Raw genomic sequence first — 17438 nt, 5'->3', positions numbered from 1 at the left:
CCCCTTTCTGCTTTATTATTGTGTAACACCCCTTTGTGTGGATGTTTTAGACTAGGTCATTTGTCTAGTCTTCTTTTAAAACCTACTTTAGTTACTCTGAGTTTTGGACACTTCTAATATCATTTTAAACCTAAACCTTCTGGTGCAGAGTTCAGGGTGAATCTCATTTTCATCTCATGGTATACACAGTAAGAGAATGGCTTTAGGTCACATCATAAAGCAGTGTTTAGTTTTGTAGGATGCTATCAGTGTCTTCCAAAGTGTATGCTTTAGGTTAGATCTGAGATCTCCTCAGTGGTAGAGGAAGCCAAGCATGTAGGAGTGACTAATGCTGTTGGAGCTCCACCTTTGCTCAATTTTGGGGAATTTGAGCATCACAGGAGGGATGCTCAGCTTTGTACGTGTTGTCCATGTCAGGGGCAGTCATGGATTCTGGTTTCAAATGTAGCCCAACAGTTTTCTTTTTTTTCTTTTTTTCTTTTTTTTTTCTTAGACATTTTCTTTATTTATATTTCAAATGTTATCCCCTTTACTAGTTTCCCCTCTGAAAATCCCCTATCTCCTCCTCCCTCCCCCTGTTCCCCAACCCACCCACTCCCATTCCCAGTCCTGGCATTCCCCTATACTGGGGCATAGAACCTTCACAGGACCAAGGGCCTCTCCTCCCATTGATGATCAACTAGGCCATCCTCTGCTATATATACAGCTAGAGCCACAAGTTCCACCATGTGTTTTTTGATTGGTGGTTTAATTCCAAGGAGCTCTGGGGGTACTGGTTAGTTCATATTGATGTTCCTCCTATGGGGCTGCAAACCCCTTCAGCTCCTTGGGTACTTTCTCTAGCTCCTTCATTGGGGACCTTGTGCTCTGTCCAATGGATGATTGTGCGCATCCACTTCTGTATTTGCCAGGCACTGGCAGAGGCCCTCAGGAGACAGCTATGTCAGGTTCCTGTCAGCATAGCTCAACAGTTTTCTAATTTAAATTTACCTTCTCTGACTTCTTTGCATTTGTCTTCTAAATGGATTGAATAGACTTAAGATGTTGGTTGAGATAATTTTGGGCTGGGCTGGTCATGTACTTAGGCTGTGACAGGCTCTGGACATGACCCCAGCACTACAGTAGAAGCAGAACTGCTCACCAAGTCCTGTGGAGAGTCTTAATCATAATTGTCTCCATTTAGTTAGTCTGTTTTACTGATTCTATGTGTCCCGTCTAATCTGTGTCCAAGGCTTTTGCCTTATGCTGGAGACTAAGAGGCAATACAGAGATGCTGATACATCATCAGACGCTTTTTATTATTTGTGTTTCTCAAAGAAGGCTTACAGGAATGAGATAGCAGCATGGGCTACAAGGAAGCCTGAGCTGGGCACTTCCCTGGAAGAGGCTCCATGAAAAGCAAGGCAGGACAAAGGGGATTGGTTAGTCCTAATATGCCAGTAGTGTTTCTTAGTTACTTGGTAACGCCCTCTCCCCCATCCCCCATGGTTTAGAAAAAGGGAACTATGTGATAGGTGGGTGGTTGAAGCTGTAACGTTGGGACTGGATGATTTGGTATCAGAAGGGTAGCTCCCGCCATGCCCTTTATTATCCTTGGGAACTGGCTATCTCTTTGAGAGGCAATCTGTTACATGTGAATGAAAATGTTTAAGGGGCATAAAGTTGGGGAAGTAGTAAACACAAAGAGAACCTCAGTCAAGGTCAAATTATGATAAATAATTTGTGAAATATTAATAACTTGTAACTTGAGTCATAGATCTAGAATTAATAAGCAAAGTCAGGAGAAAGAAAGAGGATAAAATCTCCCAGGCATTTTATTTGAATCTGTGTGGGCATGGCAGGAACACTCAACAAGACAGGTCTCACAATCAGGAAAAGGAGGATAATATGACTATAAATATCCTTTTTAAAACAGTAGGTCAAAAGTTTTGTTGTTCATGCTATGTGTCCATCACAGGTTAACAGTGGCTCTGCCTGAATTATCTTCACTTGAGAACTATCCTTGAGGGTTGTTGCTGGTCACATTCATATATAGGCTGACCTCCATTCACATTTGATTGTTTACCTATGAGCTGGGATAATCTTACTTTAGGGCAAGGTCATATGTATTTAGTAAAAAGACTCCTCTACAGTAGAGAGAACAGAAGTACCAGCAGATTTGGGATTTAAGGAAGGGAGTCTGAGAAGACCTCAAAGGATCTTCAGAATTGGGGGATGTATCAGCAGAGGCAGTACATTATGTATGATGTCAGCAGAGGCAGTACATTATGTATGATGGTACCGGTCAAGCCCTTGCCTTGGGCCAGGCTGAGTCACACCCTGTCTGTATATTGTTTCCTTCATTCTTACCAAAGTCTTAAGAAACAAAATGAACATTTCCATTTTTTAGAAACTGAATTACAGTAATGTTTGGTTGTACGTTACTAGGTAAAATCACATAGCTTCTAAAAGACTAGAACAGGGATCAAGCTGACTGTAAGATTTCTACTCACATACCATGGTTTTAATTGCCATAAAAATAAGATTAACAGGCTAGATTCATGAAAGCTGTAGCTTGAGTCATAGATCTAAAATTGTGAAGATATTAGAGGTGGTAAAGCCATAGGAATATATAACATTATCTATAATGAAGGGATTTATACTTGGCATGCATATAGGGGAAGTATTAGTAACCAGTGATACAGCACCCAAATCAGCAGGTCTGTGCCTGCTTGGATGTGTTGGAGCTGCTTGAAGCTGCCTGTGTACCGTGTTCCTTAGCTTTTTTTCCCCGTGAACCTTGGTGGGTTTCTTGCTTTCCTGTTGGTTATCACCATGGGCAGTTGCAGTGTCAGCCTCTGCCACTGTTTTAGACAGACATGCAGTAACACAGTGCTGCTAGCCCCATGACCATGGTTTCCAGGGAACTGCTAGCTGAGTCCAATAATGATAGTTCTTTGGGGATGAAATGTCTATGATGCTCCATCATTCTGCCCCCTCCAGTGGCTGCTGTGATTTTTAAGACTGTTCATTTTCAAGGCTACCAAGAGGCTGAGAATAGGGAGAAAAGAAGAATCCAGCTTGAAGTGGTTCAGAACCCACTGTTCCCACCAGGATCCAGATGTTTGCTTGAGCAGAAGAAATTAAAGACAGCAGTTTAGACAAGTAGAGATGTTTCCTTTCCTTTTCCCCTATACCACCTAAACCTAAAAGTTGCATTTCTGAGACAATTAAGTATTCACTATGCTATTGCTATTTTAACTCCGTGATGGTTGTGTGTAGTTAATGGGAAATAAGAGTTACTAGTAACTGAAATTCAGATATGAGAACGTTAGAAAGTAAACATTTTCATTTTTAGAAGTTGTAAATTAAATTATGCACATTAAAAACAGATAGCTTATGTGACAAGCTCTTCCCACTTAGTAAACCTTACGGTTCAGATTCCTGAGGCGATAAAGTAAAAGCTCATACCTTTGTGTCCCAGTGCAGACCCCGGACACAGGTTTCACAGCAGCTGAACTTACCTTCTCCTGCTTTGTAGCTTAAAACAGCCCTTGTTAGAGCCTTCCTAGAAGCTCTCAGACAAGTAGAATTTAAACATTAAGCCAGAATCCTAGTTCCCACTGGCCTATTTTTGTGTCTACATCATGCTGCTTTCAATGATGCTTCATGAGAAAATAATACCTTCTTTTGTTTAAAAAACCAAACCCCAAAAAACTCCATTATTGGATGTGGAGAGAAATCAGGAGGACCTAAGTTCAGTGCCCCAAATCTATGTATGTATGTTTGTTTGTTATAGCCTGATATAGTGGCATACACTTGTAATTCCAGTGCTGGGAAAGAGATGGGTAGTCACATGGGGCTCACTGGCCAGTTAGCCTGCCTGAGTTGTAGGTGGTTGAGGAGACTGTCCCTTCCTTCTTTCCTTCCCTTCCCTTCCCTTCCCTTCCCTTCCCTTCCCTTCCCTTCCCTTCCCTTCCCTTCCCTTCCCTTCCCTTCCCTTTTTTCCCTTTCCCTTTCCCTTTTTCCCTTTCCTTTCCCTTTTTCCCTTTCCTTTTCCCTTTCCCTTTCCCTTTTTCCCTTTCCCTTTCCCTTTCCCTTCCCTTCTTCCCTTCCCCCTTTCCCTTCCCTTTCCTTCCCTTCCCTTCCCTTCCCTTTTTTCCCTTTCCCTTTCCCTTTTTCCCTTTCCTTTCCCTTTTTTCCTTTCCCTTTCCCTTTCCCTTTCCCTTTTTCCCTTCCCCTTCCCTTTTCCCTTTCCTCCTTTCCTCCTTTCTTTCTCTTCCCCCTTCCCCCTTCCCCTTCCCCTTCCCCTCCCCTTGTTAGAGCCTTCCTAGAAGCTCTCAGACAAGTAGAATTTAAACATTAAACCAGAATCCTAGTTCCCACTGGCCTATTTTTGTGTCTACACCATGCTGCTTTCAATGATGCTTCATGAGAAAATAATACCTTCTTTTGTTTAAAAAACCAAACCCCAAAAAACTCCATTATTGGATGTGGAGAGAAATCAGGAGGACCTAAGTTCAGTGCCCCAAATCTATGTATGTATGTTTGTTTCTTTCTTCTCTTTTCTTTTCTTTTCTTTCCTAAGGAATATTGTCTGAAGAATGATATTTGAAGTTATTCTCTGGCCTCTACTTACATGTGTATGCATGTGCATCTTCCCATATTCCTATATTATGCATGTGTGCACAAAAACAATCTCAGTATCATTCATTAATATGTAATCATATTATGTAAGAAACACTATACACATGGTTTAGACCAAATCTGTTAATATTACATACTTTATAATATAGGTTTAGTTGTGCTCCTTCCCCTAAAAATTAGCTGCATACATGTCTGTCTACCTATCTCTGTGTAAAAAAATGATGTTGATTCTGGTTCTAATAGAAACAAATTTTGCTTGTAGTTAGATTAAATAACAAGGCAGTCAGGAAAATATTTCTTAAAATATTATTGCTTTATTAGGAATTGGTTCACAAGTTTCAGAAGCATGTACAAGGGGAACTGCTCTCAGGTAATATATAAGGATCCTAATAAAAGATACAATTTCTAAATAAATAATGATGTCCCTAAGTGCACAGTTTTAAATCAGCATATTGTACTGAATACCAAAACTGCTTATTACTTGCCAATACTTGAGTATACTAGAAAAAAATAGTTTTTCTAGTCCATGATTTTATCATAGCTGGAATTATCTTTTATGACCTCCCCCCGGGAGAATAACTGAATAATACTCCCATTCTTTAGCCAGTAAATATCAGTCTCAGGGTTCCATGTATCTTTAGATATGTTGTGGACCCTTAATCATCTTTTTATCCATGTAACTCAGAAACTAAAGTGGTTGGTAGTCTTGATGGGCTTATTGATGAATGCGTTTTGTACCCAGAATGCAGTTTGTGTTTAGTGAAAGTAGAGCCACAGATTGCCTGTATACAAAGAACCCTTTCCTCTGGGAGTGAGTCATTGGGTAAATGAAAGGTTTGAGGAAAGAAGGGAGGTTGGAATTGTGCTCTAAAGGAAGAAACTGCAAATTAAAACCCAATGAGGCTCTGGGTGTGGTCTCCAGCACCACACAACAAAACTTAACCAGAAAGTAAATATTAACCAGCTTCGCATCAGAAGGCTGATGTTAAATTTACTAGATACTAGATACTCTTGATCCTCCTTCCTTTACTTCCCAAGTGCTGGGAAGGGTGTGTGCTAGTATGCTGAGAAAATCTTGTCCATGTATGTAGAGGCACACGCACAAAATAGTTCATTGCATTTTTTTGCATGAAAGAGTTGAACGTGGTATACGTGACCCACAGTAGGGAAGTAGGGATAGATTTTTTTTTAGGGGATTCATGAGAGAATGCTTGGATAATTCATACCAGTATTCTATTGCATGAATTTATACTACAGGAATATTAGATAGGGATAGTGTTGAGGTAAAAAGACTATATAAGCTAACCAAAACAACAACAGAAACCAAAGAAACATACAGATGCAGGTGAAGAATATTAATGATGAAAAAATATACTCCAAATTCTGTTTGTCCCTCCTTCCCCCTCCCTTTTCCCCCTCCTCCTCCTTTCCCTTTCCCTCCCCCTTCCCCTCTCTTTCCCTTTCCCCTCCCTCTCCCCCTCCCTTCCTCCCTCCCCCCTCCCTTTTCCCCCTCCTCCTCCTTTCCCTTTCCCTCCCCCTTCCCCTCTCTCTTTCCTTTTCCTCTCCCTCTCCTTCTCCCCCTCCCTCTGTCCCTCCCCCCCCTCTCTCTCTCTCTCTCTCTCTCACACACACACACACACACACACACACACACCTATAAACTTAACACTTATCCAAAGAGCATCTGCGTCTCATTGGCCAATATTAAATGTCTGGTTGATGCTAACAAGTAAAGAATATAATATTTTATACTTGTCTACTTATTTGAAATATTTTACAAAAATATTCAAAGATATGAGATTATATATATTTTAAAATAATTGATAAAGGTTTTAAATGTTATATTTTGACTTTTATATTTGAGCTGATAATTGACAGGTAGCCAAAAACATTTCAAAATAGATTAGTGAAATGAGAAAAATCCTTGAAGAGAATTGTTTTGGCTTAGGAAAAGGTACAAGGGAAAGACCCTGGAAGATGCCAGTGAGAGTGGCTAATGCTGTCAGCTTTACAAAGTTCATGTGTGAACCATGAACTTGAGTTCCCATCTCCATGAGTGGTTAGCTTCATGTTTACACCAACCACATAGACAGTGCAAACGGAGCTCGCTTTTTAAAAGAATAGCACTGTTAATACTGAAATCACAGTGCACATTTGTACTCCCAATACTTAGGAGGCTAAGGCAGAGGGATTGTCTGGGGTTTTGACCAGCTTGGGCTATGTAGCAATACCCTTGGACTGTGTGGCAATACTCTCTCTCAAACAAAACCAACCAACCAACCAACCAACCAAACAAACAACAACAACAAACCCAAAAAACAGCAAAATAATGTTCTAGATTAGTACTTGGTATATAATTTCTTCACGTTCTTAATTTGGGGAGAACTTGACAAAGAATCTAGCTGAGGATTCCCCTGGAATCTAAACTGGTTACAGCAGCACAGAGATGTAAGGAGATAAGCCTTTGTGCTGGTCTTCCCAGCACAGGCCTCTACAATCACAAATGAGTCTGCTGTTTTTGCCAGATTTCCTGGAGGAAAGGCATTAAAGGTTTATATAGAACTAAGGGTGGCATTTCTATCACATGAATGATCCTTACCAGATAGTCAGCTGCAGGGGCACTGAATGGTACAGGTACTAGACTTAAAACCCTGCTAGAACACCCTCTGGTTCTATCAGCCCCCAATGAACAAGTTTAGCAAGATTGAAAGATTGTGTGCTTTTCTTGACGATTCCTCTGTTGTTCTGAGTTTACAGCACTTCTTTAGTGCCAAACTAACATATACATCATCAAATTTTTATTTCCAGTTTATTGGATTAAGTATCTCAGCATTCTTTACTGAGTGTATGTTAAAATATATAGGTAATGTAAATATTGAGATTAAAAAGTTGCAACATATGCTATGCAAACTGTAACCAAAACAGAAGTGGCACTCTGTTTAACTGAACGACGTGCAAGTTTAAAAAAGTTACTAGAGGTATCAGTTTTATCATAGAAAGACCAATTTGGGGTTATAGAGATGGGTCAGTGGTTACAAGCATGGGCTGCTCTTGCAGAGGACTTGGTTTTGGGTCCTAGCACCCATATTGGACAACTTACAACTTTGCCTATAACTTGTATTACAGAGGAGCCAACACCCTCTGCTGGCTTTCATGGGAAACTGCACTCACATGCACATATTCCCATGCAGATGTATACATATATACATAACTTTAAAATAAAAAATGAAATAATAGGGCAGGCTTCATATAACACTACAGTTTCCAAATACCCAACAAGCTGACAGAATTGAAAGAAAAGATAGCCAATTAAACAAATTAAAAGTTCTTTGCAAAGATAACCAAATTTCTAGTAGGTTACATACTTAACAGAAAAGGCTTACAATACTGAAATCAAGAATATAAAGTCTTGTAGAAAAAAAAAAGGATAATTGGTTTATACAATTACATGCCATTTGAACTAGACCAATATCTAGAAGGATGTAAAAAATAAAATGAATAAAGAAAAAATTCAGTCTGATTAGAATAATGACAAGTAAAGAAAATTTGTGTGTGAATGTGTGCATGCAGACATTCATAAAAATGAAAACTCATAAAGGAAAAGGCTTGGTGGCTTCTGCTGTAAATTCCAGAAATGTTTAAGGCAGGATTAGTATTATACCTAAGTCAAACAGAGTCATCACAGGTATACTATAGGCCAGTGTTCTTGATGAATACAGATACGGGATCTTAACAAGTCCAGTCGAGCAATCTCAAGATGATTATACAGGACAACTAAGAGGGGTCTTCAGCTGTTACTGTAGTTAAGGCGCCAGAGCCACATGGTCATGTTGATAGGCTCCTAAGTATTGGAGTGAACTCAGTTCCCCTTTCTGATGAAAACAAAACAGCATCTGTTCAATTGGAAAGCAGGCTAGAGGAGCTTTTTCTATCTCAAAAGTATACATGTTACAGAACTCACATCAACTATACGGAAAAGCTGAGTGCACTTCCTCTCAGATTAGGATCAGGACACGGATTGTATATGGTAACACATGCTGGCAAACATGCAGAAGATGGACTCCATGCATTGGAGGCATGTGGTTTGGTAAGTCCACTTTATGAGATAGTCTGATGTGTCTGTATTAAAATTGTACAGCATCATTTGTAACAGATATGATGAAAGCACTTTAGATATCCACCAACAGATACATGGATAAACAAGATGTATGTATCTGTACAATATCATTCAACTGCATACTAATATGAATTACTTCAGTATTTGTAATTCCTGAATGGACTTCGAAAGCATGTTAAATGAAAGAAACCAGTGATTATTTTATACAAAATCTATAAAAGTTCTGAGTTAAAGAAGATACTGTAAAATTTACTTTGGTGATAGGAAAGTAGGTTGGTGATAGAACACTTGACCCTCATGTATGCATCCCCAAGCACCAGGGACACTTTACTGCTTATGATGGGTTAGGGTTTTATAACTGTATTCTAGAAGCTACTTATTTCTACATTTTCTACATTTTATTCTACAGATTTATGGGAAATGGGTTATAACCTGGTATAAACACTACAGAATTTGAACATAGTCATCAGTGATAGCTATCACACTGAGTTTCCATCTATGTCTTCCAAATGGGTTAAACTTGTGGAGCCACTTTTAGATTTATACCATGGGTAGACGATTATTTCCAGGTATATGCCAAGCACCTTGCACACAGACACTGCTTCATTCCCCGTGCGTCTTCATAGTTTGTATGTAAGCGAAAACACTAACATTCTCCAAATCCAGAAATACAAGTTAACTAGAACTATAAGTTTCCAAACAAAGTAAATTTAGCAGTAACATACTCTTACATTCTGCCAGCGGATATTGGATGATCCAGAACCAGATGCTACTATAGTTCTTTGTTGATTTAGTTGCTATGGTAACCAGATACATTCATGTACAATGGGAAGCTTCTTATACATTGGCTAATTTGACAATAAGGTTGGAGGTGGATATGGATGAGTGTAACTCATAAGTAGTTATAGCTTGCCATTTTACATCTATGTATGTTACAGTAGGTAACTGTAAACTTGTGTGAAAGAAATGCTGCTGGAATGGAGTTGTATAGGCTTACTTTGTTAGACTAAGCACAAGGACCATCTAAGTCCATCTTGTCAATGGAAACTATGTGTAGTTGGCGCAGAAGCTATTGCATTTCGTAGCAGCTATTGACAGCTGTGGCAGCAGCAGGAGGATGAGGACATTGAAGAAGATGCATGCAACAGTAAGTAAGTGCTACACTGGCAGAAGGGCTTGACTACGCATCGGGATCTAGCACTTCAGTCCAACTTCGTGGCTTTTATGTGAATATTATGTACTTACAGATGAGGGAGTAAGATCATGAACTGTCTAAAAACGTTAGCTTGGAATAAAAACTATGCGTTTCCTAGTTTTAAGCTTAACTTAAACATTATTGATCTTTAAAAAAAAACCTATAGAGTACTTTTATTAAATCTGTAGTTACCTGTATTTTGAAAAAATATTACAAAGTGAAAAGGTGGTGGAAGCAACTTTTCAGAACTATCATTAGGGTATTAATACTTTAACTAGGTAGGCCGTTCATCACTGAGGTTATTTTAGCTTCTATCTTGTATTAGGGTTTTTACTCCTGTGACCAATCACCATGACTAAAAACAAATTAGAGAAGAAAGGGTTTATTTTGCTTACAAACCCTCAATTACAGTCCATTGAGAGAGGCAAAGTCAGGAACTCAAATTAGAAATCTGGAGACATGAGGTGATGCAGAGGCCATGGAGTTGGTGTGCTTCCTAGCTTGCTCCTTGTGACTGGCTTAGCCTGCTTTCTTATAGCACCAGAATCACATGCCCAGGGAGAATACCTACAGTGGGCTAGGCCCTCCCCTGTCAATCACTAATTAAGAAAATGGGCTACAGGCATACTCATAGTCTAATCTTTTCTCTTTTTCAATTAAGAATTTTTTCCATACAGTTATTTTGTACATGGCTTCCCCAGTTCCTCCAGGTCCTCCTCCACCTCTCCACCCAACCAATTCCATACGTTCTTTTTCTCTCTCTTTTGAAAAACAGGCAAAAAAAAGGGTGGGTGGTGGATGGGGGAACAAACCCGAGTAAAAGAAATAATCAAAGAGAAAACACAAGAAGCACAGGTACATCACCCCTCCCAATCAGAAATCATAATTCACAAGTGAAGAAACCTATAAGACAAAAAACACAAAACTGCATGAAGTGATGAGACAAAGTGTCTCCAGAAATATCATCATGTTCATTTTGTGTTGGTCATCGTCTGCTGGGTATGGGGCCTACCCTTAAGTTGAAGAAAATGAATTTTTCCTTCACAGGGCATGTCAGGTGGAGATAGCGTCTCGGTTAGGAGTGGGAACTTACACTGATAGACACCTCCCCTGGCTCCAGCTGTGCAGGGCCTGTGCATGCTACCACAGTTGCTTTGGGAGTTCATATGCACATCATTCCTCTTGTGTCTACAAGGCATGGTTGATGGCCTCCATCCCCTCTGGCTTCTCTTCTGCATAGCTCCCTGATCCCTGAGTTTGATGAAGACATCCCATTTAGGACTGTCTGTTCCAAAATCTCTCACTCTCTTCACTTTGTCCAGTTGTCTCTAGAATGTAGTTGTCTGTTTATGGAGGCATTTTTCTCAGTTGAGGTTCTCTCTGCTCAGATGATTCTAGTTTTCAAGTTGATATAAAAATTAGTCAGCTCGTAGCTTATGTTTATTGCTAATTGTATATTACAGCACTTCATTAGGTCAAGGTTTGTAGAATACATCTATCTGCTGTTTTCCTGGTGTATTGTAATATGAATCAGAATTTACAACCATTAAGAGTGATGAGTTTCACTACACTGTATGAAATTGTGATTGTGAGAGATTTTAGCCATATTAGGAAGTCAGAAAAAGGTTTTGAAGGATTAAGTTCTGAGTCTGACATACACTATGTTTTCAAAATATTAACACTTCCAGCCTAGTGCTAAAAGAGTCCTCTTCGGTGACTTGGTCAAGGTAAAATAATTTGGGCAATAGTTGAAAAAGACATTATCATATATTACAGCATATAGACAGTGTGAATGCCTACATGGGTGTATATGTGTGTGCTCCCATACATCTGTTTGGGTACATATACAACAGTTTATATCTGTGCCTACTCAGATGGCTTATAATTCATTCAGTAGGATCATTCATTATGTGTCAAATACTAGAGTTTGTGTATACAGTTTGCTGGTCTTATTGTCTAAATATTGGTGTCAGACATACTTGTCTGAATATTGGTGTCAAGTTAACATTTTTTCATAGAACTAAAAACCAACTTAGAACATATTAGTTTGATAATTTTCCTTTAATTTTTTTAAAACCTCAGTCTATGGACATGAAACGTTGCATCATCTAGCCTATATACACATTGGTAGGATCTAGCTAAATGCAATAAAGCCTGATTCAGAGTTCCTCTTACCAAGTCAATTTCATGACTTGTGTAAGTCACTAATGATATATCAGTGTTTAAGTAATCTATAAATAACAAAGAGTTGTTTGTGAGCTAACTGTAGTTTGTGTAATGAATGTACCTCCTTGATTTCTGAGAGAATTTAGAGAAGTTCAAGTTCAGACATAGTAAAATTATATATATATTTAGGTAAATCAATTCAGAACGCAGTTGGAAATAGACTGTTGATGTTAGGAGTCCAGAATTCAAACCCAGAATTTATTTTTCCTAATTTATTTTAAGTGTTCAGTAACCACATTAAGTAGGAAACCTTTATATCTAACACTACAAATGAAGGGCATTTCAGTCTTTGCAGTTCTAGTACAACTGGTGTTGCCACCGAATGAAAAGATGGCAGTGTGACTCTGGACTGCTTAGCAAGTGCTTCTGTCAGCTTCTGTTTTTGTCACTGCAGTACTCTAGTCTAACTGTAAACATTAACAGTGACATTTTATGAAGTGTTGTGTTGTAGTGGGGATGGCAGTGTGTTAACAGTTGTGTGTGTCAAGTGTTACACAGAGGAAGGGTGATTTAATTATGATTTAGAATGTCTGAGCCTTGATAGACAATGTGGGTTTCTTGGAAAAAGCCAAATTCTCAGTTATAAAAGTTGAGAGCACCCAACTTAGGAAAATGTCTGCAAAAAAATTAAAATCTTAAATGTCTGTGCTAGAGAATAGTATTTAAATAATTCATGAATTTGGACATTAAAATGAGGCTATTGATTATTGGAATACTAGATTGAAAAGAATAGAGGAGATTGATAGCTGGAAAACTAGAGGATGGGTGAGCTCTTTGTTATTGTTACCAGATAGTTAAGAATAACATCACTGGTATAAGACTTAAAGCAATGCCACTGGTTTCCATGTACAAAGAGGGAATTAAGACCCAGAAACACACAGAGGAGAAAACATATGGATTCTGGAGCAATTCAGAAGAATTTTGTGTTCTCACCTACATGGTCTCATGTATAAAATGGTTCATTCTGCCAGAGGCAAGTCCTTCAAGCAACTGATAAAAACATGATAATACTCTTCCAGTTCTCATAGTAACTTGCTTAGGGTGTGCTTAGTAAATACTAATCACTGTCTGAGCATCTGGCATTTTCTAACTCGGTAAACATCACAGCTACTCTGTAAGTATTGAGTTATTTGAAAACCTTTAGGTATACAAGGGAATAGTTCCTTTAGTTAGCCATTGTATGTTATCAACTATTAGTCAAGACTCAAAGGCATTCTCACTTGTATTATTGTTCTCAACCTAATTAAATCTGTACTCCCCAGAAAATGTAAAAGAAGCTTGGATTAGGGCTACACAGTAAGGCTTTCTTTTAAAAAAAAAAATGTTTTTAAAGGACTTGTATCCAAAGATTTCTCCTTTAGAGAAATAATTTGTGATTGCACTCCATATTGGTTATTGACATTTAGGATTTGAAGTTAACATGCCTCATATAGAACAAACATAGTACGGGTTTCTGATTGCCGCCTGCTGATATGTCAGAGATTACATTTCTTACAGGAACACTGCTTTGCTGATTTGCAAAGGGGAAGATGGCACATTCCTCACCCTACAGAGAGTGACTTTGGTCTCTTTACATTATTTGCGGGAGACTGTGTGATTTTAAGGTGTCCTCCTTTCTATCTGATAGACCTGGAAAGATGCTTGCTGTTTATGTTTCTCATTCTCATTTTAAATGGAAGGGACTTAAACTAACGGGATTGGGTGCAATCAACACTGTTTAGATTTAAATGAGTATTTTCATAGTACACTTAGTGATGGTTAGTGGCAGTTGTTATTAGGTGAATGCAAGTGTTATTAATAAGTGAGTATACTTTATAGATATTTGAATAAAGTTTATGTAGACAAAGCATAGATATCTCAGCTCTGTACTTTTATTCATTAGTTCAGATTCCCAGGTGGCATTACATGCAACACTTTTCATTATAAAGATGCATTAGGTTTTAGCTCTTCCATGACTCTTAGCAAGCTATAATAGGCCTCTTTATTATGTATAAAGGAAGTTAAAATAATAGAAATACTTTTCTGAATTTGTGTGTATGTACATATATATTATGTATGTACACACACACACACACACACACACACACACACACACACACACAGGCCAGATTTACAGCCCTGTGATCCTGACCCTTTTTTGTTACATTTAATGGAATTTTTTTTGTGTGTATTATAATAGATTACATAGTATGTATTAAGATGTTGTGTTATAAATATGCTAAAAACAGTTTTTAGAACCTATTTTGTCTGAATTTTAAAAATGACAGAAAATGACCAAGTAAAATAACTGGTCTTTCGCTTGTATCTCATCTCATTCTTTTCCCTTCTTCTTGCTTACCACATCATGCTATTATTTATGAGATCATGCAGATTCTATTTTGTTTGTGAAAGATCCATGTAAAATGGCATGTTAACAAGATAATTTCAAGATAGGTTAAGTATTGTAATTTGGGACTTGTCAAAACTTACTTATTTACCAGAAACCTGAGTAGGCAGGAACCTATGTGTAGCTTAGCATGTAGGCAGGAACCCATCCAGTGTAGCCCTTGTTTGATCATCAGTGTTAGGAAAAGTGAGAATGATTCTCAGTCACACATGCATCTATATATATTACTTTTTTAGCTATTTATTTTCAAATTATTCTTAAAAAATAATTATCTGATTGTTGTTATTGACTGCAATAACTTGAATCCTGTAGTTTACTTTATTAGATACACCATGAAGACAGGTTTTATTTTTTTTTTTGTTTTTTTTTTTTTTGTCTCTTTTGCTTACTGCTCTGACCCTATTATCTAGAACAGCACTGCACAGTTAATAAGAGTTAGTAAATGTGTAAGTGATTGAATGAATTTTGCACACTTCCCAGCTCACCCTTTTTTTTCATTTCATGAAGGTCTTAACATACTGTAAGCCAGGTGCTGGAGTACAGAGGTTTATAAAAAAAAAAAAAAACACAAATCAAGGTACTTGTTCATTCTGATGATTGTGGAAATGATATACTGTAAAATAACAAACATGTAGAAATGGTTATAGGTAATGAAAAGTGCTTGGCACAAAACAGTATGATGATAAGAATGTAAAGGGTAGTGTTTCCTGAAGTTTGGTGATCAGATAGGATTCGTTTGAACAGATACTGTTCAGAGGATTCAGAGTAAGAACAAGGAGCTAGCATTGGAAAGATGTTGGAAGAGCCATCATTTTGATATTCCATGAAATAAAACTTACATAGAGAAAGACTTACAAGTTCCTATTTTAAAACTAGATATGTGACTAAACTCTTCCAAGGGTTATGAATCTTCTCTTAAACTCTTTACTGACATATATTAATTATATATCATAATTGGTTTTATTGTGATATTTTCATACATGTATGTTTTGAGCATCTTGGCTATTTGCCCTTCTTGGATATCTAGTTACTTCCAGCACCTTCCATGAGGTTGCAACTATCCTCTATTCTCTCTCTTTTTTGGTTCATTATTTCTGCTCTTATTTTGTTCCTTATTTTTACTTTTTGGGGTTCAATTCCAGCATTTTGAATTGGACCCATAATGTACTAACTTTCCATCTTTCCCTAAGTATCTTTTGTTGAGTACAGTTTTGTCTGCATTTTACTCTTCAAAAAATGGACTGGGGTTCCAAGATTAAACCGCAAGTGCTCTCTACCTGAGCTCCTGCCCAAACTGTGCAGCTTTAGTTTCTGTGTTTGTTTTCTTTTCTACTTCTCGTTAGAATTTCTTCCATATATATTATAATACTTCCATGATCTTTAATGGTGTTGTTCAAATATTTGTATTAGTAAGTTTATCTAGAGCAGTGGTTCTTAACCACTTGGTCATTTTCTTCCATGTGTATATGGGCTTTCTGTTATTTATGTTGTTATTGAAGAACAGCTTTAGTCCACCATAGTGATCTGATAGGATGCATGGGATAATTTCAATATTTTTGTATCTGTTGAGGCCTGTTTTGTGATCGATTATATGCTTTTGCAGGAAGGTACCATGAGGTGCTGAGAAGAAGGTATATCCTTTTGTTTTAGGATAAAATGTTCTATAGATATCTGTTAAATCCCTTTGTTTCATAACTTCTGGTAGTTTCACTATGTCTCTGTTTAGTTTCTGTTTCCAGGATCTGTCCATTGATGAGAGTGGGGTTTTGAAGTCTCCTACTATTGTGTGCCATGCAATGTGTGCTTTGAGCTTTAGTAAAGTTTCTTTAATGACTGTGAATGCCCTTGCATTTGGAGCATTGATGTTCAGAATTGAGAGTTCATATTGGTAGATTTTACGTTTGGTGAGTATGAAGTATCCCTTGTTTTTTTTGTTTGTTTATTAAGGATTTCATAAATTCATTTCATAAATTCATAAAATTCTGGGCTAATATCCCCTTATCAGTGAGTGCATATCATGTGTGTTCTTTTGTGATTGGGTTACCTCACTCAGGATAATATTCTCCAGATCCATCCATTTGCCTAAGAATTTCATAAATTCATTGTTTTTAATAGCTGAGTAGTACTCAATTGTGTAAATGTATCACATTTTCTGTATCCATTCCTCTGTTGAGGGACATTGAGTTCTATCCAGGTTCTGGCTGTTATATATAAGGCTGCTATGAACATAGTAGAGCATGTGTCCGTCCTTATTACAGGTTGGAGCATCTTCTGGGTATATTCCCAGGAGAGGTATTGCTGGATCCTCCAGTAGTACTATGCCCATTTTTCTGAGAAACTGCCAAACTGATTTCCAGAGTGGTTGTACAAGCCTGCACTCTCACCAACAATGGAGGAGTGTTCCTCTTTCTCCACATCCTTGCCAGCATCTGCTGTCACCTGAGTTTTTGATCTTAGTCATTCTGACTGGTGTGAGGTGGAATCTCAGGGTTGTTTTGATTTGCATTTCCCTGATGATTTAAGGATGTTGAACATTTTCTTAGGTGCTTCTCAGTCATTCAGAATTCCTCAGTTTAGAATTCTTTGTTTAACTCTGTAACCCCATTTTTTAATAGGGTTATTTGGTTTTCTGGAGTTTAACTTCCTGAGTTCTTTATATATATTACATATTAGCGCCCTATCAGATTTAGGATTGGTAAAGATTTTCCCCAATCTGTTGGTTGCTGTTTTGTCTTATTGACAGTGTCCTTTTCCTTATAGAAGCTTTGCAGTTTTATGAGGTCCCATTTGTCTATTGCTGATCTTACAGCACAAGCCATTGCTGTTCTGTTCAGGAATCTTTCCCCTGTGCTCATATCTTCGAAGTTCTTCCCCACTTTCTCCTCAAG

General features: G+C 37.9%; 1 protein-coding gene across 6 annotated transcripts in view; it reads left to right on the top strand.

The window, feature by feature from the left end:
* The window catches only part of Fndc3a (fibronectin type III domain containing 3A), a 172754-nt gene that overhangs the window by 31749 nt on the left and 123567 nt on the right, over positions 1–17438 (top strand). The window contains exon 1 of one of the 6 annotated variants that reach the window (XM_017316055.2): positions 9541–9890. The exons of the other annotated variants lie outside the window; for them this stretch is intronic. Coding sequence (XP_017171544.1) covers positions 9861–9890 — 30 coding nt within the window. The 5' untranslated portion in view covers positions 9541–9860. Of the gene's footprint in view, positions 1–9540; positions 9891–17438 lie in introns of those variants that run through there. 6 annotated transcript variants of the gene reach the window in all.

Source organism: Mus musculus, chromosome 14 (genome assembly GCF_000001635.26).
Source record: "Mus musculus strain C57BL/6J chromosome 14, GRCm38.p6 C57BL/6J".
In the NCBI taxonomy this organism is placed as follows: Eukaryota; Metazoa; Chordata; class Mammalia; order Rodentia; family Muridae; genus Mus; species Mus musculus.
The sequence above is the reverse complement of the archived record's forward strand: the minus strand, read 5'-3'. Positions and strand labels throughout refer to the sequence as shown.